At 44.9% G+C, this 22643-nt stretch overlaps 1 protein-coding gene across 1 annotated transcript in view; it reads left to right on the top strand.

Moving 5' to 3' along the window:
* The window catches only part of LOC311036397 (glutamate receptor ionotropic, NMDA 3B-like), a 103390-nt gene extending 81342 nt beyond the window's left edge, over window positions 1-22048 (top strand). Inside the window, exons 9-12 of the mRNA XM_084045057.1 lie at window positions 10995-11146; window positions 15525-15689; window positions 18253-18320; window positions 18848-22048. Coding sequence (XP_083901183.1) covers window positions 10995-11146; window positions 15525-15689; window positions 18253-18320; window positions 18848-19847 — 1385 coding nt within the window. The 3' untranslated portion in view covers window positions 19848-22048. The remainder of the gene's footprint in view (window positions 1-10994; window positions 11147-15524; window positions 15690-18252; window positions 18321-18847) is intronic.
* Window positions 22049-22643: the final 595 nt, after the last annotated feature.

Genomic DNA, 22643 nt, shown 5'->3' with positions numbered 1-22643 from the left:
AATGGCCGGGTGAATTCGATTGTCATTACACAGAGGGCAATGAAGTGCTACAAACTAAGTAACTAGGTTACCAGGTAAACATCAAACCTAGCATCTGTCTAAACATATAACATACGTAGGTACGTTACATACTTATCATTGGTGGACAGCATACATCTGCAACATACTGTAGCTTCTATCAAAAATAGGCAACAAGAAGTGATAGAAGGAATGAGGAGTGCTAAGGTGTGAGGTATAGCGTTTCCCAAGCTTATTTTTTCTTTTTTCCTGTCCTGTCCGTTCATAAGACTGATTGCCCGGGGAAGTAGCTGTATAGCAATCTACTGCCAACGGCTCCGTGGCTACGGAGCCACTTGCCACTTGGCAGCATCTGAAACAGTCTGTGGTCGGATTGGCTCTGAGCTTTGATAAGCTCGCAAGCTTTGCTGACACAACGTCCTTCGTATTATGTCCTGGATGGAGGGAATGACAGAATGACCCTCTGCATTACTTTGCAGTTGGGGTCAGTAGAGCTCCCATGCATAGCAGACAGTGATGCAGTCAGTGTTTTGAATTGGATGCAGTCAGACAGCGTCCAGAAGCCAAAGTGAAGGGAACGCAGACGGGAGAGAGACATATGAAACTTTTCGGGGGGTTGAAGACAAGGTCATCGTGGCATTCTTTATCAGTTGTAGGTGTTTGAGTCAGCATGCAGGCACACAGCAACACTATTGAAATGGAAATACCCCCACCATGGGAGTTAACCCTTTTAAACCGGAAACGCATCTGTGTTCCCGGTCATGGTAGCAGATATACAAGCTCATAGTGAACTTGTATATCTGCTCTTTACTTTTTCTGTCTTTTTTTCGTGAAAATGTGTGCAAAACTTTGAATATAAATGTATTTTTAAAGCTTCTGGGGGAAAAACGTATGTTGCTATTAATCAGTTGTTCTCAAACTTTTTCGTGTCAAGGGCCCACAAAATGATATGTATTGGAGCGCGGACCCCCATCTCAAAATACGTTGTTCCAGGGACCCCCCCCCCAGAAGCAAAGATTTGAGTAAAGAAAATTTGCTTTAAAAAAAGAAACATGTACATGCACACATTTTCACGATTTTTTTCAAAAGAATAGCAGATCTACAAGCTCATGGCACGGCACTCTGTGCCGCGCTATGAGCTTGTAGATCTGCCATTTTTGAATGGCCCAAAGAAATGACACGTGATGCGTTCCCGGTCTGAATGGGTTACAGGTAAACAGAGCACAGCCCCTGTTGAGAGTCCTTGAGTAACTTTCTGGAGCTGGGAATTCTGACTGAACTATCGAGCGATGTGACGGAATCAATGCAGCGCGTATATATTATCATTCCCCTGGGTTGGCCAGGCGTGTGCGGAGCGGGCCAGGGTGGACGTCATAAGGGGAGGTGTCTGTATCCTTGCGTTTGAACTTGACGGTGCATGGGTCCAGAACAGGAGCAGGAGGGGAGGAGGAGAGGAGAGGAGACATGAGGGGAGGAGTGGAGCGGCAGTGACAGCAGGAGGGGTTGGGATTGGTACAGGTATAGAGATAGCAGTGGTGGAAAGTAACTAAGTACATGTACCCAAGTACTGTACTAGTTAAGTTTTGAGGTATTTTTTAACTTTACTGGAGTATTTCCAATTTTACTTCTACTCCACTACATGTCAGAGACAAATATTATGCTTTTTACTGTACTACAATTATTTAGTTAATTTGAAGATTTTGAATATTATTACAAAACATAAATTAACCACTTCATCCCTATATATACTTTGGCTATTTGAAAATAGCTGATCTACAAGCTCACAACATGTCGCTTTGCTTTGCTGTTAGATCAGCTATTTTCAAAAGATTATTCTACATGACTTGTGAAATGGGACGTACTGCATAATGAGTACTTTTACTTTAAGGTATATTTTGATGTCAATACTTTTGTACTCTCACTGTACTTTTTCCACTTTTTTATTTCTTTTTGGGCTTTTTATGCCTTTATTGGTAGTACAGTGGGTTGACAGGAAATGGGGAGTGACACACAACAAAGGCTGTCGGGATTGGGACCCGAACCCGCGACACGCTACATTGATCCTAGGTGCCCGTCCGGGCCCTCAAGTACATTTTGAACACCAGGCTTTTACCTGTAGTGGTATAGATACTTTTAAGCAAGTAGAAAATGTCAGAACTTCTTCTACCACTGAGAGATAGAGGGAGGAGTAGGTACCAACTACAAGTCTCCTATACCTGAGCAGAATGGAGCACTATTCAGCATATTAGGAGTTATGCTAGCGCCCTCAATTTGTCAAACTATAGCATTAGTGTCAGCATGCTGTGGTGTTTGTCAAAACGTTGCTGGGACCCCAAGTTGAACTGTAGGAGAATTAAAGCAGATTTGCAGGTTTGCAAATTTGTTCCAGAGGAAGTGGTAAATGGGTGAGTGAGTCTTCAGAAGCATATTTATAATTCTTTATAATTAATTTTGAAATTATGGGAGCATACAGTAATTTACAAAAAGAAACGCATTTCATGAGAATTGAAAGAAGACTTTAAACTAGCCACTGAAAGTGTTTACTAAGGTCATAAAACCAAGCGTAAAGTCCGGTCAAATACCCATAGAAAATTCTTCTACAATGAACAGGAGGGGAAATAGCGACACCCTCTAGAGGCCATTAATGAGAACTGCAAGGTTTTCATTGCTTCCGCATTGGCTTCATTTGAAGCGGTGGATGCTTGCTACCTGACTGGTGGGGGGGCGGGGGGGGGGGGGGGGTCATTTCACAGCTTGGTAGCCAGGAGGGAGAGTCGCTTGGGGTGTTGGCAAGGGTGTCATAGCTGGTGTGCAGGAAGGGTGTAGGGGTGGATCATGTCCTGAAGGTAGAGTGCCATGCCCTTGATTGCCTTGTAGGTCATCATCAGGTTTTTTTATTTGATACGGTGTAGCAATGTCAACGGCTTCTTTGCGCCCCCCGCTCTCTCTCTCTCTCTCTCTCTAGCTGTCTGCCTGAATTGCCTTCTCCCTTCCTCTCTATCTCTCTATCTTATCTCTCTCTCACTCTCCCTTATACACACAAGAGACGACACACACACACACACACACACACACACACACACACACACACACACACACACACACACACACACACACACACACACACACACACACACACACACACACACACACACACACACACACACACGCAGAGTGATCAAATGGATAGTGCGGTGATTGACAGTGAGAACCAGAGCGCTGCAGGGTTAACACAGCCCATAGTCCACAGCCATCTATTATTAAGCATCAGGCCCAGTCAAAAGCAGTGAGTGTGAACTTCAGGCTTGTATGTACAGTAGGACTATCTGTATGCAAAACAATGATGAAGAGAGTGTGTGTGTGTGTGTGTGTGTGTGTGTGTGTGTGTGTGTGTGTGTGTGTGTGTGTGTGTGTGTGTGTGTGTGTGTGTGTGTGTGTGTGTGTGTGCACCCGTATAGATACTGTAGATAGATAGATAGATAGACAGACAAATGTTTTTATGTCCACACACAGGGAAAGGTTACATTCACAAACCACATACATTCATATGTCCTCATGATACAACATGCATGTCACTCCGCACTCCATGGGCACAAGTTGCAGCGGCTCCTCCATATATGGCAGCAGAGACGGCACAATACTTTGCCAGCCTTTCTGCCTATACTTTCCCTTTGAGTTTTTTTGCTGTTATTGGAGCTGCTGCTGTGTGCGATGATTAAAGGTGCACGCTGCTGCAGTTAACTATCCACTTATGAGCGAATGTGCATTAATAACTGAGCGTGCGTGCGCTCGTGCATGCATGTGGGTGCGTGTGCACAGTACATGCACTCTCCTGCATGCATTTTGAGCTTGCGCCGGTGCAAATATTCATACTGGTGTGCTTCCATAAACGCACGTCTGCTTCTCTCATTTTGGAGACAGACAGCTGAACTAATAAGTACGAACAAGGCTGCCACTTGGGACCTGCTGCTGTCCCCCGTACATACCCAAACTCTTGTCAGTCACTGACAAGCGCCATGCCCATGTTAAATCACCACACAAGTCTGCCTCTTTCTCCTGTCCACTGCTATCAGGTTGCTCTTTCTCCCGTGTCCATCCCTCTGAGTCTGGGATGAGCTGACCTCATCTGCCTCCGCGGTGCAACCGTGTGATCTCTATGCCGTGGCGAGGCTCGGCCGATTGGCACGAACGACATATAAGCGAGCCTCGGTTGGTATGCAGAGCAGGTTGTAAACCGATGGCTGGGGCTTTAATTCAATGGCTCTCACATGAAAAGGCCAGCGAATTAATCTGTGTTTTCTTTTGATGCTCGGTTGCCGCACGATCTCGCCGTGTGAGGAGATGTGTCGTGGAGCCTTGCAGGGGCTGAATGGTGTCTGACACGCTGAGATAGAAATAAGGAACCCAGACAAAGATAGAGATGCAGAGGAGATGGAGAAAGGAGAGACAGGCAAACAGAAACGGGGGGGGGGGCAGATAAAAGTGAGGCAGAGCGAGGGGGGAAAGAAAAGACCGGAGAGAGACAGAGCGGAAAGAAAGTTGTAAATAAATAAAGGCTAGGAGAGGGCAGGAGAGGAGGGGAGGGGAGTGGAGAGGACCCGAATTACAGAGAAAGCAACAACTGAGGTAGGCGAGGCAGCGACAGTGAGTAGAAGGAGGAGATAGAGGACTTTCATTTGGCCGTGCTGCCAGTCTGTGCCTTTCTGCACAGCGAGTGATAAAAGACCCAAGCCAACAGAGTCCACCTAATCAAGACAAACCCCTCAACCCCAACCAACCAGGGAGAGAGACAGAGTAGGCTGAGACACTGATGAAAAGGAAAGAGGAAAGGGTGGGCGCTGTTCGGTTTTACGAGAGAGGGAGAGGACATATTAGAAAGTAGCTTGTTTGGTGTTTGGAGACAGAGGAGATAGAAGAGAGAGGAGGGAAGTGGGAGTCCATAGTCGCTGTGGGCACGGAGCCATCTGAAATGAACTGTCTACTAAAAGCAGAGAGAGAGAAAGACGGAGAGAGAGAGAGAGGGGGGAGGGGGGAGGTGGTAGAGAGAGATGTAGGAGTGTGTGCTGCTGTGGTCTGTATTTCCGACGAGTGCTGTGGAGATGTTTACGACAGCCCGGACACACCCCATTAATAACTTCACCACTGAACATCCAGACGCTTGTTTGTGGGTGTGGGTGGATGAGTGGGTATGTGGCCATGGAAGAACTGTGTGCTGTGCTGTGCATTTGTGCGTGTGCGTGTGTGTGTGTGTGTATTGGGAGAGTATTATAAGTTGAGTAATTATGTCGGTGGCTGTGGTTGTAGAAGCTAGTGTGTGCGTGTGCGCGCGCGTGCGTGTGTGTTTTCTGATTATGTCTATATTAGGGCTGTCAAAAGATTACATTTTTAATCAGATTAATCGCAGCTAACGTGTGATTAATCATGATTAATTTGTAAATATGCCCCAAATATGCCCATTTTCTCTGTATATTGTTGTGGAAACGGAAAGATATTACGGCAGATATATGCATTTAACATGTGTTTATTATGACAAAAACCAAGTGTGCACCCTTGGTTGTGATACTGAAACGGTGAAGGAAGGGGATAATACGATTTATTAACTACTTACATTAGTGAGGACGGAAGAGAGTGGGAATGGTGTGTGTGTGTGTGTGTGTGTGTGTGTGTGTGTGTGTGTGTGTGTGTGTGTGTGTGTGTGTGTGTGTGTGTGTGTGTGTGTGTGTGTGTGTGTGTGTGTGTGTGTGTGTGGGTGTGTGTGTGTGTGTGTGCACGATGCAGCCACGATTCCCTTGTCCCCCTCCTGACCACACCTGCACAACTTTCGAAGAAACCAATAGTACCATAGATAAAGAAAGGGGATCTGTGTGTGTACATAAGTAGAAGAATTTGTTTGACTTATGATATCAAATGATCAGAAATACATACATTATCATTATTATAAAAAAAGAAAAGGAAACATTTATATTCCTCTGAAAGAGAGAATAAATCGTAGTGGGCACATGTTCCAATGGGCATGATGCCACTGACAACAAGCTCAGTCAAGCAAGGCGGAGAACAATCCGAGGAAAACAATGTAGACAGGAGACATTGTTGCCGGGGCAGGTAGCACACATTTTGCAAGAGTGATGTGTGCTTGAATTTGTGTGTATCTGTTAAGGGGTGTGTGTGTGTGTGTGTGTGTGTGTGTGTGTGTGTGTGTGTGTGTGTGTGTGTGTGTGTGTGTGTGTGTGTGTGTGTGTGTGTGGTGATGCCAGTGGGAGTAGAAGCTGTGTGGTGGTTTTGTGGGGGGGTCTCTGGGCATAAGAACCCAGCAAAATGAAAAGTGCACTGTATCCCCTCTTGTGTTCCACCATTTGACGGATCGCTTCCAAAGATAGACAGAGTCGGACGGAGATACGTAGGCTGGTGTCTGCTGCTGAATGCCAGCCGCCTGCCAAGAGAGAGGGGCTAGGAGGAGGAGTCCACAGAGATGGGAAGCCATGGGATTGTGAAAGTGGGCCGAGATATGAAAGGAAGGATGAAGTGAACAACAAGTGAAGTGGTGATGGAAATGGGAATTGAGCAAAGCTATAGCAAAGTAAGTAAATGAAGCACGCACATCCACAGTTTAAAAAGACAGGCGCTGGGCAGAAGCAAACATCACAATAGAATGGAGTCTGCACACTGGATCAAGCTCCAAAAGTATTGTTATAGTTTTGGAGCTTGATCCAGTGTGTGGACTCTAGTGTTTTGTGAAGTGAGCAGAGCTATGGGCCCCAGGAAATTGTGAGAGAGAAACAGAAATGAGTTCTGACAGAAAAGGAGGAGAGGAGAGGGAGGGGAGGGGGGCTGGAGGAGAGGAGAAGGGAGGGGAGGGCGCAGGTGAAGAAGGGAAGGAGTGATTGGTTGGACAGTCTTTTGTCATGCAGGTAGCAGAGTGTGACAAGAACTTGAACCTAAGCCGCTGTCTCTACCCCATCATACCTAACTCACTTTGACAGACAAACACGCACGCACGCACGCACGCACGCACGCACGCACGCACACACACACACACACACACACACACACACACACACACACACACACACACACACACACACACACACACACACACACACACACACACACACACACACACACACACACACACACGTGTGTGTGCAACATATACACAAAATTGGCGGACAGGTCTGATGTTCCCTCACAATTACTCAGAAACACAAAGCCAACATTGGCGAACAAACTTGCGCCCACACACACACACACAGATTCAAACACCAAAACACAAGCAGACGGAGCAGATTCCGTCCCACCTGCCCACAAACCCACAGGCATATGCGTGAACGTGCATGCACATTCAGGTCAGCTGACACATCTGGCGCACACACACACACACACACACACACACATGCACACACAGCCGACAGGTCTGGCACAAATGCAGTACACAAACAGAAGGCTTTGACAGGTCTGCCTCTTTGACTGCAATACAAATTACATGAAACGAATAAGAGCAGGAGGTCCTGTACAGAAACCAAAGCATTTTGATTCTGAGCAGCGGGTTGTGTTTCTTTCATCATGTACCTGCTGCATCATTATGAATTGCAAAGCAAAGCAGCAGAAATAAATTAGTCTGGTAGTGTAATTATCCACCTTGATATACTGTTATGCTCTGATTAGAGCACGCAGATATATATCATTTGAAATCTTTGTCAGCGGGATTCATTGCTGCTGCTATCTGCTGCTAAGGTACCCCCACACGCGCTCACGTGCACACACGCATGCACGCACGCACACACACACACACACACAAACAAACGTATTCAGTCACATACAAGCTCACTTTCTCTGATACTCGCGAGTTGAACGCGTACTGTACAAATACGTTATTTCCATAGTACAATGCTGGGTGATTCCTCAGGCAAGTAATGAACTCAAAACACTGATGTGGATTATACGGACTGTAACTCCCAGACATCATCGCACATACTGGCATCCACAGTGTTCAGTATTTATTATACTGCGCTGTTCGCTTTTCTACAACTACTGCAGCCACGTTTGTGACTCCTGCCAATTTCACCCTATAGCTAAGTTCAAGTTGTGGCAGTCGGGCGGGCAGATATGCCCATATATGGATTGAACATTTGCAATGCAACATGTTGTCAACGAAATAACCCAGCAACGGCAGGCAGGCAGGCTTATAGAGGGAATCAGTGAGAGCAAGGAATGAGGGAGAGGGAGGGAGAGTCGGAGAGGGAGAGAGGCCGGGGGAGCAGGAGAGAGAGAAAGAGAAGCAGAGAGAGCCTAATTCGCCCAAAGCATACACGTTGTTCACATCGTTCTAAATACCAAAGTCAGGCAACCTCACCAGGATGGACAAATACCAGGGCATCAGCCTGAGCTCACAAGCCAAGGTTCAGACCCACGATGGTGACACTAAAGAGCTTGAGATCCTCACAGGCGTCCCCTGCAGGACACCCTTTGATATGACTGAGGCCTGGGTGAGGTCTAATCATTGGAACCGAAGCCACCAGGGAGTTGTCTATGGAAGTAGTGAGCTCCTGCATGGAGCAGGACTTACCTGGGAAGAAGAGAAGCTCGGTCTTGTCTGGGTCCAGCTTGAGGTGGTGAGAAGACATCCACTATGAGATGTCGGCCAGACACACAGTATAGCGATGCGCTCTTCACACCTGAGTGGCAGATGGGGTTGTGTGTGTGTTAGTGTTTGTGTCACACAAAATCTCTCCCTGCATAAGTTGTTCAGTCTCAAACTTTCCATGTTTGACTCATATAACCCAGAGGTGTGCGTGCAGAGCCGAATGGCAATTCGGGCAGACTAGATAGGGTTAAAGAAATCACGAATATCTGTATCCGTCGGCCGGCCCGCAGGTCAAGAGGCAATAATTATCTGTGTGTTCAGGAGATTGTATGCGTTGGCTTCCCTGACTGGCCAACCCAAACGCTCCGCTTCACAGATTGGCATCACGTCCCTGATTGGCTAACCCAACAAGTCAGCTTAATTTATTGGCCGAGCTTTGCATAACAATTCTGTCGCATATCAGTGTAAATGGAACATTTGTAGACCTGGCATCCTATAGTGTGTATAGTTTCAATGTACAGATTATATATTTTTTGACATTATACTGTTTAGACTGATGATAGGTTCTTGGTTCACCTATGATCCTAGATTACTACTTCCATGCATTGGCTAATGTTTACCTTGCTTACTGTAAATCGCTCTGGATTAAGAGCATCTGCTAAATGCCTACAGTGTAAATTATATAAATGTCACATTCTGTCACCAGTGTAGGTAGTATATGCCAAAACACTGGAATCAAACTCAGTCCGTTGATGCAAAAGCAAGTGTTTTTATTCACCTTCTTCTTTCAGAAAGTCCAGGGAAAACAATATATTACTGGTCCACTTGGCACTAGGTCTGCTCTCTACTGCAGCCCTTCACTGACTGCCTAATATGTGGTCGGCACCCTTCTTTTAAAGGCTAAGCCCCTCCCACTGGACCATACCAATCTTAAATTGACTCTGGACCATACCAATCTTAAATTGACTCCTCAAGTTACACACAAACCAGTTATTTCTCCAATTCACATTTAACATCACATTACAACGGTTTCCCACAATAATAATAATTCATAATAATAATTAGAATACCCAATTTACTCAGACCCACAGTTGGTATGATTCAGGAATGGATGGACTGAGCATGCTCACTACAAACAGACAGGCACTATATAAGGCAGCCTGCAGCTACACTCTGGTCTTTTGTCAGTGCCCAGAACCAGGAAGCATGGTGGTAAGAGAAAGAAAGAAACAGTCAAACATTTGCCAAAAACGTTCCCTGCAACTTAAAAATAAAGAACAATTTTAACCTTTAACCCTGTGTTGTGAACTCATTTATGTTGTGTTAAAGTGTTAAAGGAACAATAATACAGGAAACCTACTAAAAGCTGTTAAATGGAGTTTAGTGTGTGCACCCACCAAACTATCCTAGCATGCTACCTGGCCATTGTGTATATGATGTATTGTGTAGTGTTGATGTGGTGTCAGTGGCAGGGTGAACTGCCACAAATACTTTTTTAGTATTATACTGTATAGACTGATGATAGGTTCTTGCCTGGTTTACCTATGATCCTAGATTACTACTTCCATGCATTTGATACATTGGCTGAGCTTTACCTTGCTTACTGTAAATCGCTCTGGATTGAGAGTGCCTGCTAAATGCCTACAGTGTAAATTAAATAATATAATATAATATAATATAATATATAATCTAAGGATGTAATATTTAATAATATACATACTTCTATACATACATACTGTACATGCATACTGTACATACATACAGTGCGTATGTACGTACGTATGCACGTCAGTACAGTACAGTCGTACATACATACATATCTGTACATACGTACATAAATTAATTCGAATATCATTCATTCACTTGGCCGAAGCAACTGGCAGAAATACTTGTTGTGGGGGGAATCCGCAAGGACAGAGAAATGGAGGGAAATTTATCATCTTGTGGTGCCCCTGACTCCCCAGACCTGCGCCCACACACACACACACAAGACCTGCCTGAGGCCTTGTAAAAGCCTAGATATCTCCCCATGCTGTAGGATGTTTAACTTTAACCTTGAATTCCCCTTTGAATTCGATTCGTTTCCCCAAACAGTTGGTGCAGACTTGAATCTGGATGATCGCATGTGTTGTTATTGTACCACCTAAGTTTGTTTACTGATCTTATGCTTTCTCTCTCTTTATCTCTCTCTCTTTCTGTGTGTGTGTGTGTGTGTGTGTGTGTGTGTGTGTGTGTGTGTGTGTGTGTGTGTGTGTGTGTGTTCATGAATATGCAAACGCAAATGTTTGTACGTACGTGTGTGTGTGTGTGTGTGTGTGTGTGTGTGTGTGTGTGTTCATGAATTTGCAAACACAAATGTGTGTGTGTGTGTGCGTGTGTGCATATCTATTTCCAGGCTATGGTATAGGCCTACCCCAGGGCTCTCCTCTAACCCGTAATGTGTCAGAGTTTGTGAGCCGCTACAAGTCTGATGGCTTCATGGACATGCTACATGACAAGTGGTATAAAGTGGTGCCCTGCGGGAAGAGAGTGTTCGCCGTGACTGAGGTAAGTGTTTCTGTGTCTGTCTGTGAGTGTGTGTGTGTGTGTGTGTGTGTGTGTGGGAAGCAATCAGCTACGGTAGCACTATAAAAGACCTTCCCTGTGGGAAGCAGCCAAGATTGGCTGCCAGTTTAAACTCATATACGCACACATAAACACAGTCACACACGGTGAGACCACATTATATACACACACACACACACACACACACACACACACACACACACACACACACACACACACACACACACACACACACACACACACACACAGACCTGCAGGTCTAATTGGCAATCTAGACCAAAGCTACAGGGATGTAGTAGCTGTCTTGAGTTATGTGAGGGCTGAGTCGTGATACACTGTGAAATCCTCTGTGTTAATTCAACTCTGAGAGTGTACAAAACTAGAGGTTCGGGCCGAACATCTGGAGTTTTTTTGTGCCTTTTTTTGACTGCCTTCCAAAGTTTGCGGGCCCTGGGTAGACAACCAAGCCTGGCGGAGATCTGCGCTCTGAGGAGGACCGTTCTCGTTAAGGCAATCAATTCTACATGGTTCAGCCCTTCAGTAACTGTTGTCTGCCTTCAATTTAATATTGCATCAATACAAATGATGTATTGCCAGACTGTCTCTCTCTCTCCATCTCTCTCTCCCCATCTCTCTCTCTCTCAAACACACACACACGCGTGTGCACACGCGAAGTGAGGCCGCTGCTCCGCATATTGTCATTGAGCTTTTTCTTTTTGAGCTGGACGCGAACGGAAATAAAAGCCTGTGTACCGAGGCTATCATTGAGCAGATGTGCCGTTACCCTCCGTCTTTTCCAGTCACTTTCATATGCGATGCAAACGTCGAAGCGAGTGTTCGTTTTGTTACAGCGCTGCTCTGCCAATTATAGCCAATCACAAATCGGAACGGCGTCTCTCTCACACACACACACACACACACACGTCACGTCCGCCACGTGAGCAGTCCTAGCCAATCAACGACGATGGCAATCGACGATGCACAAACATCACTACAATGGGGGCGTGGAAATAAGCCAATTGTATGTATAGATGTAACCAAATGGACCTGTTGGTTACATTTGTACACCCTCAGAGTTACAAATGGATACATTAACACAGAGGATTTAGCTGTGTACAGAAGGTGAGATCCCTATAGTGCACACAGTTTATATTTGGTATTATATCCCTGCTTTGGCTTTTTGAAAATCCCAGTATTTTAAGGTGAGTCGATTTGCAACCATTCACCCAATTACACACAAATACGCAGCCACAGGTTCCACTTCACCCTGTATGAGGAAACATATTACTGCTGTACTGCTACCATTTGAAATGGAGACAGAGCGCTTTTCTCAGTGTGTGTGTGTGTGTGTGTGTGTGTGTGTGTGTGTGTGTGTGTGTGTGTGTGTGTGTGTGTGTTCTTGCCCTCTGCTGTATTGGGTGCAGAAGGAGGTCACCGTTCTCCCTGGTGGGAGTGTCGTATCAGCATGGGGCTAATTGCCATCAGATGTGTGTGTGTGTGTGTGTGTGTGTGTGTGTGGAGGGCAGGGAGGAGGAGACATGATTGGGGAAGAGGTTCTACAGAAAGAAAACCAAGGTCTTCCTCCAGGCACATCAAAGCCTCTGAAGAGATAAATGGTTATGTCAGAGGGGGGTGTGTGAGTGTGTATGTGTGTGTGGGTGCGTGTGTGTATTTTTGTGTGTGTGTGTGTGCGTGCATGCATGCGTGCGTGTAGATAGATGGTTATGTCAGAGGGGATGTGATGTGGGTGTGCTCGGCACAGACAAACTGTTCTTTCAATTAATTACAGACTCCTTTTTTCAATCACTTCTCCCATTCCCTTTTATTCTTTTGATTTTCTTCCCTTTTAAACTATTTCCTTGCTCTCCTGCCATTTCTTCCGATTATATTACTTTATGCTTCCATGTCTTTTATTTTTTTCATTTCCCTCTGTACCACTTGTGTCCTCGTCCATATTCTTCTCTCTTCTCATTGAACGCTTCTTCTCTTAACTCCCAATTGTTTCAAGTCGTGTTCTCTCCTCTCTCCTTTCCTTTCTCGCTTTCTTTGTCCCTCCTCCAGTTTTTCTCTTTCAAAATGGCATTTGAAATTCAGTATTTCTTTCAGTCAGACACTCTCACCCAAATGTAAACCACTTAATGCAATGATATGGCATTGTGTTTGGCGGTGGTGGCTCTGCTCCCATGATGCTCCGGAACATTCTGTGCAAGCATAACAGACTCTGAGATCACAAGCTTGTAGATCTGCTATTTTCAGTGTGTGACACAAGTGCACAACTTCATAAAAATCACCCATAAAGATACACAGTTATTATGGGCATGATAATAGACATATTAACCCCTTATAGGGCGGAAGAACCTGAAGATACTCCATAGTAAATAGAGAGTTACTACAGAAGGAGGCTGGGGATGTGGCAAGATATGTTGAGAAGGGAGTCAGTGTCGGTCTTTCTTTTAGGCACTCGGGTGGTGCAAGGATAAAGTACCTGTCCACCTGGACAGGTACTGGACAGGTACTGTCTGGGGGTTTGAATCCACCATGGTACATCCGGCTTGGCCGAGCATCTGTACAAACACAACTGGCCCAGTGTCGGTAGCCTGGAAACCAGACAAAAAAGCCCTTGGCAGATTAGTCTGGCCCCGACTCGGTTTTGATTGGATTTCGCTGCCCACGAAGTTGTGGGGCACCAATCAGGGCCCAGTATGCAAATATGGGGCGGGTTTATCACCAGAGGCATTTTTTTTTATCCATCCCTTGGAAATGCAGATTCCACACAAAGATTCCAGACTAATATCTACGCAGTGATATTAGTCTGGTCATGCCAGTGTACTGTGTCGGGGGGGAGGGGGAATCCGGGAGGGTGTTTGGCACTGGGCCAGCGACTCCTATACAGGCTGGGTGAGTGCCTGTCAGGGGCATTGAAAGGAAGGAGTAGGACTGAGGCGTTACTCCTCGCTGGTAGGCGAGACAGTAGGGTACAATAGCAGTGGGAACACAGAAACATGTGGGGAGGGTTCATTGGCATTATGAGTAGAAAGGGGTAAACAAATAATTGGCTATATAAAAAAGAAAAGTGAGCATCGGTCTGCTTAAATAGACCCCATATATGAAGGACTGTACCAGTATGTGATTGGAGGGTGTATGAGCGTGGGACTGGCTTGACTTCCATGCCTGCCTGAACCACCACAATGCTCCATTCTTGCAACAACATCACTGATGTTGTATACAGTGCTGTCTATTTGTAAGATAAAAATGTCAGATAAAATCAGTCAAATGTCAGTCAATTAAATATCGAAATGTACTGAACCTCATCAAAGTATTCATATTGGACTGAATCAAATCATCATGTTGCACTGAATAGTTTCTGAAAGAATCGTACTCAGGTCAGAGATTTACACCCCCTTTAGAAACCATTTTAAGGTTTGCACTCAAAATATGGGTTTACGTCGGGGGGGTGTAAAATGAGCACAGACCATTTCAGCCTGTGGCCATTCATCAGTATAGCCTACTAAAATTCTAATTTTAGTACGCTGATGATGGCCAGAGGCTGAAACATTTGTCCTCTTTTTCAACTCTGCATAAAAACAGTTTAAAGCCTCTCTCATGCTTGACTCCATCGTACAATGGTGTCGTGTGCCAAAAATAGCCAACGGATTGTGAGTTTGTAGAGCGCCTATTTGCGGCTCTTCAACACCGTCGTACGACTTACAGCATATAAACCAGGCTTTAGTCATCTTTTGAGAGCAAACCTTTTAAATAGTATGCATCGCCATACGATTACAGTAACATCTACAGCCAGCATAATGTGCCAGTGAGAAGAAATTGCATTACGGTCAATCAAATCAGTGCTTTCACCGCTCTTCATCTCCCTCTTCTGACCTGTCCTGTCTCTCTGCTGCCTCTCTCTTCCTTCCCTCTTTTCCATCTATTTCGCCCTCTACATCATTGGTTCTCAAAGTGGGGTCCGGGGTCCCCCAGGGGTCCTTGGGGGGGGGGAGTATAAACTTTTATACTTTCGCTATTCAAACATAGCAGATCTACAAGCTCATAGCGCGGCACCAAGTGCCACGCTAGGGGCTTGTAGATCTGCTATTTTTGAAAACTCGTGAAAATTTGTGCAAACGTTTGTAACTCAAACCTTTGCTTCTGGGGGTCCCTGGAACAAAATATTTGAGATGAGGGTCCGCGGATTTGAGGTTCCTTGACATGAAAAGGTTTGAGAACCACTGCTCTACATGTTAGGTCTCCAAACGGCCCGAAGAGATACAGAGAGTAAAGTCCCATATTTTGATCAATCACAATGTCTCTATTCATCACTATCTCCCTTTCATTCTCTCTCTCTCTCTCTCTCTCTCTCTAGACTCTGCAGATGGGGATCCAGCATTTCTCGGGTCTGTTTGTGTTGTTGTGCATGGGAGTGGGCGGAGCCCTGCTGACCTTGGCGGGTGAACACACCTTCTATCACCTCGTCATACCGCGCCTCAGACGCACACACAACCTGACCTACTGGCTCCACACCAGCCAGGTGAGAGCACACGCACAAGCACGCACACACACACACACACACACACACACACACACACACACACACACACACACACACACACACACACACACACACACACACACACACACACACACACACACACACACACACAGTGGGGTACTGTCCCACCTGCTGGGAGATTTAAAGCATACACAAACATACACACAGCATGTACATAAAACAATGCAAAACAAGTGTACACTACACTACAAAAACACACAAACAAACAAACACACACACACACACACGCAGTGGGGTACTGTCTCACCTGCTGGGAGATGTAAAACACGCACGCACGCACGCACGCACACACACACACACACACACATTGACTTTGAGAACCACTGATATAGCAACATAAGTTTAGAAGACATTAGTAGAATGGGCCTCAGGTCTTAATGGGTTAAAGTACTAAATGCTAGGGGCTAGGAGCAGTGTACCTTACTGTCTCACTGACAACATAAACGGTATTCCCCCAAGAGCTGCTAGATGAATGCCCTTAATCTGTGTAATACATTACCTAAAGAAATCAAGGAAGCAAGCTCAGTAAACATCTTTAACAATTTAAATCCCATATACTTTGTTGAACAGTGTCCCCCAGAGGCCTATACTATAGGCAGTAGGCAGGCACCCTGCCTTTTTCCCTCTACACCAAATGTCTTCGCTGTACACAGCCGACCTACAAGCTTGCAACATGTCATGTTGCAAAGCGTTGTAATGTTGCAATGGTATGCTGCGCCCTCTTGTGTTATAAATCTAAAATGACAACCCAAAGCCACAGCACTGTTGGTGAACAAGAGTGGAATTATACACAGACTTCCCTGAAAGAAATACATGAAAGATTCAAACCACATAGTGGCTATGGTGGCCCTAAAGGTTAGGCTTTTCACAGACTCAAACTAAATTATGTTTTGAATCAATTTGTGGGCCAATTCTGCAGACACTTCAAGGCAACAGGAGAACATTTATTTGATGTCGAAGTCATGTGAATGTTAATGAAGGAGGGACAAGGTTGCTAAAGGCATCATATTCTCTTGACTATTGTGTGTGTGTGTGTGTGTGTGTGTGTGTGTGTGTGTGTGTGTGTGTGTGTGTGTGTGTGTGTGTGTGTGTGTGTGTGTGTGTGTGTGTGTGTGTGTGTGTGTGTGTGTGTGTGTGTGTGTGTGTGTGTGTGAGTGCGAAGTGCCTAGAATGTGGAATCCTCCAGTGCGTGCGCGTGTGTTTGTGTATGTTTATTAAAACTCACACACCAACAAAACTCCAGATTGGAGTGCTGCATAAATGTCAAGTGTTGTACTACGAGGCTCTAGCCAGGCCCAAATGAAGTGCCTGAGGCCATGTTTTTGGCTGAATGATGAAATGAGTCTGTGGGTGCCTAGGAAGACTTCCTCTCCCACACTCTTGCATTCTTTTCTTTTGGAAAGGGCAAACACTCCCGGCGAGCCTCCAGCATCCATCACACACTGGCCTGCCTCACTGCACTCCAAATGCATGACCTAGGATAGGTTTATCTCTCCAGATTGCCCCTACACCGTGTGAAATTGTCCCTGGGAAGCAATTTGACCAAAACAAAAGAGGAGAGACAATCGTCTCCGTTAGCCATGACCTTCATACGTAAAGCGCAGACGCATAACATTGAATCTCTAGATAGTGTTCTATCTGAATACAGAATTCAAATTCTGTTGGCTTTCAAAATCCCACAGTTTGAAAGTCTAATCCTTTCGAAGCAGCACACCCAATTACACTGCAACAATGCTTCCCCACCAAGATGGAAAGGTGGTGAGGTCTATTATGATTTCTCCCTTTGATATGGAGACAGACAGGTCAAACTCTGGATGTTTGACAAGTAGCATTTCAGCCTAAAAGAAAGCATAAAGAAAACCCAGTTTTCGGAAGCATGGTCTACCATGACTGATGATTTCACCGAACATCTCCTCCCTCAGCTCCAATTTCTATTGGCTTTGGACAAAACAAATATTTGTTTTCACACTTGTGCTTTGGTGACAGGTGCATAGGGGAAAAAACAACAGATCAAAGTAAAAATTGGCAGAATCAATCATGCACAATGTGCAACATTTTGTTTGTAAGACATTTTCCTTTGTCTGATGAAAATCTTGCTAAGCGTAACGTTACACCGATTAAAGTAGCCTGCAGTACAAGTGAAGACTGTGTGCGGGATTCTGTTCTTTTTATTAAACTGGCTTTGATCAAAAGCTTTGTTCAGTCTGAGAAGGGCACTCAGGCACCTTAGGCAAAACAAAAAAGGCAGCCGTGACCGATACCTCAGCCACTCTTTCAAGTAAAATATGGAGAGATATTTAAGAGCATTTAAATAAGTCATTTGAGTGGGTAGACTAGAGGGTCAGATTTGAGTCACCGGTACAGAGAGGGAGAATAGTGGTGTAAGGCTGTGAGTGTGCATGCCCCTTAAGAAGTTGGGTCTGCATCACTCAGTAGTCATTGACAAGAGTTCAGAACAAGTGGGTTGTACAGAAGTTGCACAACTAACCAGCATGTCTCTCCATTGTTTTTCTACATGCAGAAAATACACAGAGCCATCAACACCACCTATGAGGATGTTGGGAAGGAACTGACCGGCCTGGACCAAAGGTAATTAAGCCATACCTATAACTTTGAGTTTTTTAAATGAGTTTGCGTGTGCTTTAATGTTGCATTATTACTCAGGATACTGAAGGATGCTGATAAAGATTTCATGAGCATGTGTAAAAGTTGTATTCCTTTCATATTTGCTAGGTGACAATGTCTCACCATACTGAATCATGACTATATCTACTATATTATTTTATTTTATTGGTTGCTCTGTTTATATGGTAGCATAATTCAATACAAGCCTGTACTGTACTGTCATACTTTTGCCAAATATGATTTATCCCAAATATGAGCTAGAATGTGGAATTCTCCAGGTTTGTAAATTCACTTGTCAATCAGGCTTAGTAAGACAAATCTCAGATTTGATTACACAGTCAAATCCATAGTATTAATTTACCGTTTTGGTTATATTTACACTGGAAAATGAAATGGCGATAACACTGGAGATTTCACTGTGCAGATTGGGTTGTATTAGGTGCCGTATATTACGCAACATAACATAACCTCAATTCCTCTCCAATCCCCAGCCCCTCCCCTTGTGTATCAGAGAACTGCACCCTCCACAGGAAGCAGCAGCAGCTTCCGCCCCTTTCCCCTCCACCGTCCCGTTCTGCTGCAACTGTGTCTGGTGGAGACACCACCAGCTCCTCCTCACCGTCCCACGAGCCCAAGGAGAAGCGCGTGCACTTTGACCTGGAGACGCTACACAGCTACCGCCTGCGCACGCACACCGCCTCGGTGCGCGGGCGGCCCGGCATGGTGGGACGTCCCGGACTGGGCCTGACGGGCTTGGGCCTGGGGACCCTGGGGGGTCTCACGTCCTCCCCGCAGGTTAACCTCCAAGCTAACGGGGGCCCGGCCTCGGCGCTGTCCTCTGCAGGCCTGGTTCTCTCTCCCCTGGGGAGCAGAGCCTCCCAGGCCTGCCTGTGGGAAGGGGAGCTCCAGGAGCTGCAGGGGCAGATCGAAACCTTCCGCACCCAGCTGAGAGAGGCCCTGGCCAGGAGGGCAGAGATCCAGAGCAGCCTGGAGAGAGAGCGCAGCGGCCTTGGCCGCAGGGAGACCAGTCTGGAGAGGGAGAGGGACAGGCAGAGGATACAAACTGTCAACACTCTGGACAGGAGTGGCTCCGGCCAATCAAAGCTCCCAGAAAGAGACAGGACCAGCCAATTACAAACCCTGAACAATCAACAGACTGTGAGGCCTAACCAATCAGGCGGTCTAAGCATTCTGGAGCATGGGAGAAGTAGCCAGCTGAACACTGTTAACAGTTTGGACAGAGGGAGAGCCACCCAACCACACACTGTTAATACACTGACAGGGGAGAGGACCGTCCAATCACGTACTTCCACCAGTTTGGAGCGAGGGAGAGTCATCCAACCAGGCACTGGGAATAGCATGGAGCGAGGAAGAACACTCCAATCACGGAACACTGCTAGCCTCGATAGGCAGAAGGCTAACCTATCACGTACTGTAAGCACTTTGGAGAGGACAAAAGCCAACCCGTCAAGTGCGGGCAGTGGGACTTGACTGCCATTCTGTGAATGCCCCATTCTGTGAAGTGTAAAGACGCAGATGGAATGAAGCATTTGACATTGGATACTTGCATAGCCGCGGGAAGAACTTTTCATTGGACGTGCAGAGGTGATGTTATGGACGTGATGGTTGATGCGGTCCGGGACTTCATCACAATTGCAAGAGATGTTGCCTTGAAAGAACAGAGTCACTTAAAATTTGAATCATCTTATCCATCCATAAATCAAGATCAGAGACAATATCTGCCCCTGTATACCTCAACCAAAAAGATTCTCCAGTCAGTGTGAAGCTAAAATTACCAGTTTTCCTGGCTCATTGCCATAGAAAAGAAAGTAAGCAATTTCACGGGATATTAAACCCCTTGCACACTCAATAGATCACGTAAGTAAGAATGAGCTCTAACAACTTGGTGGTCAATTAGGCAATGTTAAATGATAATGCTCATTTTCGGAGACCAATTGCACAGGCATGGGACCGTACATCCAAAGCTGCTTCCTTGCCAACAGTAGCCTACAGTATCTGGTGAGAAACGTGGCAAGCTGCAACACTGCACAAGCACATCAGCAAGAGCACAGAAAAAAAAGCAAAAAATCGAAATAAAAAAATGATTAAGAACCATTTGGAAAATACACGCAACGTGTTCTAACTGTGGATACTGCAAACTTATTTTTTTGGTTATGAGTGATTGGACATAGCATAGTTAGACACTGAAATTAACACCAAAAATATGTTTTAGACCTAATATTTAATAAAACGAAATATGGGAAGATAAGGAGAAACAGAGATAAACTAATGACGTGACCATCAGCGTAAACTGTTTCACTCGAGATAGTGTACCAGCCTACTGTACAGAACTGGCATAGTCCTCTACATGCACTTAAAGTCCCACAGCCAGAGCAGCATTTCACCAGTAAAAACAGTGTCCAGAAGGCCATCGATTCTGCTTGAGGGGTTGATTTGTAAACCGTTGGACATCCCTTTGGACTGTTATAGGGCAATAAAAAACCCAGCTCCAACAATTTAGAATGAATTCAAGCTATCAAACTCATTCTGGAGATAATCAACCTCAACCTGGCATCCATTAGCTGCCCAGTGTCTCTCAGTCCCTCGCTAATTGAAGCAGGAACAATTCTCTAGCTCAAAGGAGAAGACTAACTGACCATATTCACAAGGTGGCCATTTTGCTGTGACATAACTCCAGGCTGAGTATGATGTAAGAGCAAAATGACATTCGTATGAATATGGTCAATTGGTGAATTATGATTCATAAGCCCTGTCGGTCAAAGCCATGTTTTTCTTTTCTCATCTTTTTCTGATTTTTGTTTTGTTTTTTTATGACTAATTATTGAATGCAGATCAAATGTATTCACATTTTCTACTCTGAGGACATTCATTGAATTTAAGTAATGCTTTGTAACTACACTATGGAATCAATAACAGTTTGTGGGCCCATGGTTCATATGCAGTTTTCCCATCAACCACCAAGGGGTGCTGCAGTCTCGCTTCCCGCGGCTATGGATGCCTTAAATGTATTTTTTACTACAGATCCTACACAGGTAGAGCAAATACCTGATGTTATTTCACCTGCTCAGTGAAATGAAGTCCTGACAAATGAATTTTCATTTGACAAATTGGACACTTTATTTGAGGAGAGATATTTCAGAGAATATAACCTACATTTTTATAAAATATTGAACAATGAAGACAGATAATCTTTTCAACATGGAAATATATCAATTTGGAACACGTTCGACTAATGACAGATGGGATCTGTACTGCATCCTGTTTTTCTCATGCAGTTGCAGTGGAACAAGGGAAATAAAGCCTTTATCAAATTGCTCCAGCGGTACACAAAATCACGTTAGCTACTGTTATTGCGCTACACTCGATATTGTGTGATTCTCCATCACTTTAAACTGGTTGTAGGGGATTCCACTGGCCCAGTGGTCTGCGATATTGGCAGAGGAATCACTGTCAGAACAAGAACTTTAACGTTTTATGATGGTGCTGTTGTAAATGTAAACATTTTAAAACTTTGCTGTGGTGTGAAGTGGTTGTGTTCACTTGCCATGGTGTCTATGAAAAGAAATCAACCTATTAGGTCGGAGAGGTGGGAGGCTTGTGCAACAGGATATTTAAAAAAAAACAGTTTTGAATTTACCCCTTATCAAGAATTGTATCTGCATATTATTGGATTTTATCATGATGACCATTCTCATGTTTTGAAATAAACATTTATACACTTGAATTGCCTGCATTAGCACTTGATGAGTCAGTGTGAAAATGAGAACAGTGATTACAGTAACTAGGATGGAGCTTCCAGTGCAGGTGCATCCAACCAGAGTTACATTTGCTGGAGAGGAGGGGATGGGGGGGTATTAAATACATGGATTTCCTTTTGGGAAAAAGAGACTGTCTGATGTAATGGATTGACAATATCACAATTTAATTCAAAATGTATGTTAACCACATGAACTCTTGCGTCCCTTTTTTGGGCAAAACAAAATAGCGACAATAGCAGATCTACAACTCACAACATGATAAGACTATTTGTCATAAAATAACTATAGGTCTTAAGTGGTTAAGAAACCCTCTGTTTTTTCATTTATTTTACAAATCAAACCCTGGATCCAACTGTATACCCCAGCGATTCTATTGTACAATCAAATCCTGTCCAGTGCCTTCCTTCTCTCTCTGTCTCCATCTCTCCATTTTCACTGTAATCTGTCTCCATGGAGGAAATATTAAGGCAAGTTGGCTTCCCTGCACACGCCTTTATAGAAAAGGATT

This window comes from Gymnoscopelus microlampas (assembly GCF_963454915.1).
Source record: "Gymnoscopelus microlampas genome assembly, chromosome: 20".
Taxonomy (NCBI): domain Eukaryota; kingdom Metazoa; phylum Chordata; class Actinopteri; order Myctophiformes; family Myctophidae; genus Gymnoscopelus; species Gymnoscopelus microlampas.
This window is presented reverse-complemented; position numbering and strand designations above follow the sequence as displayed.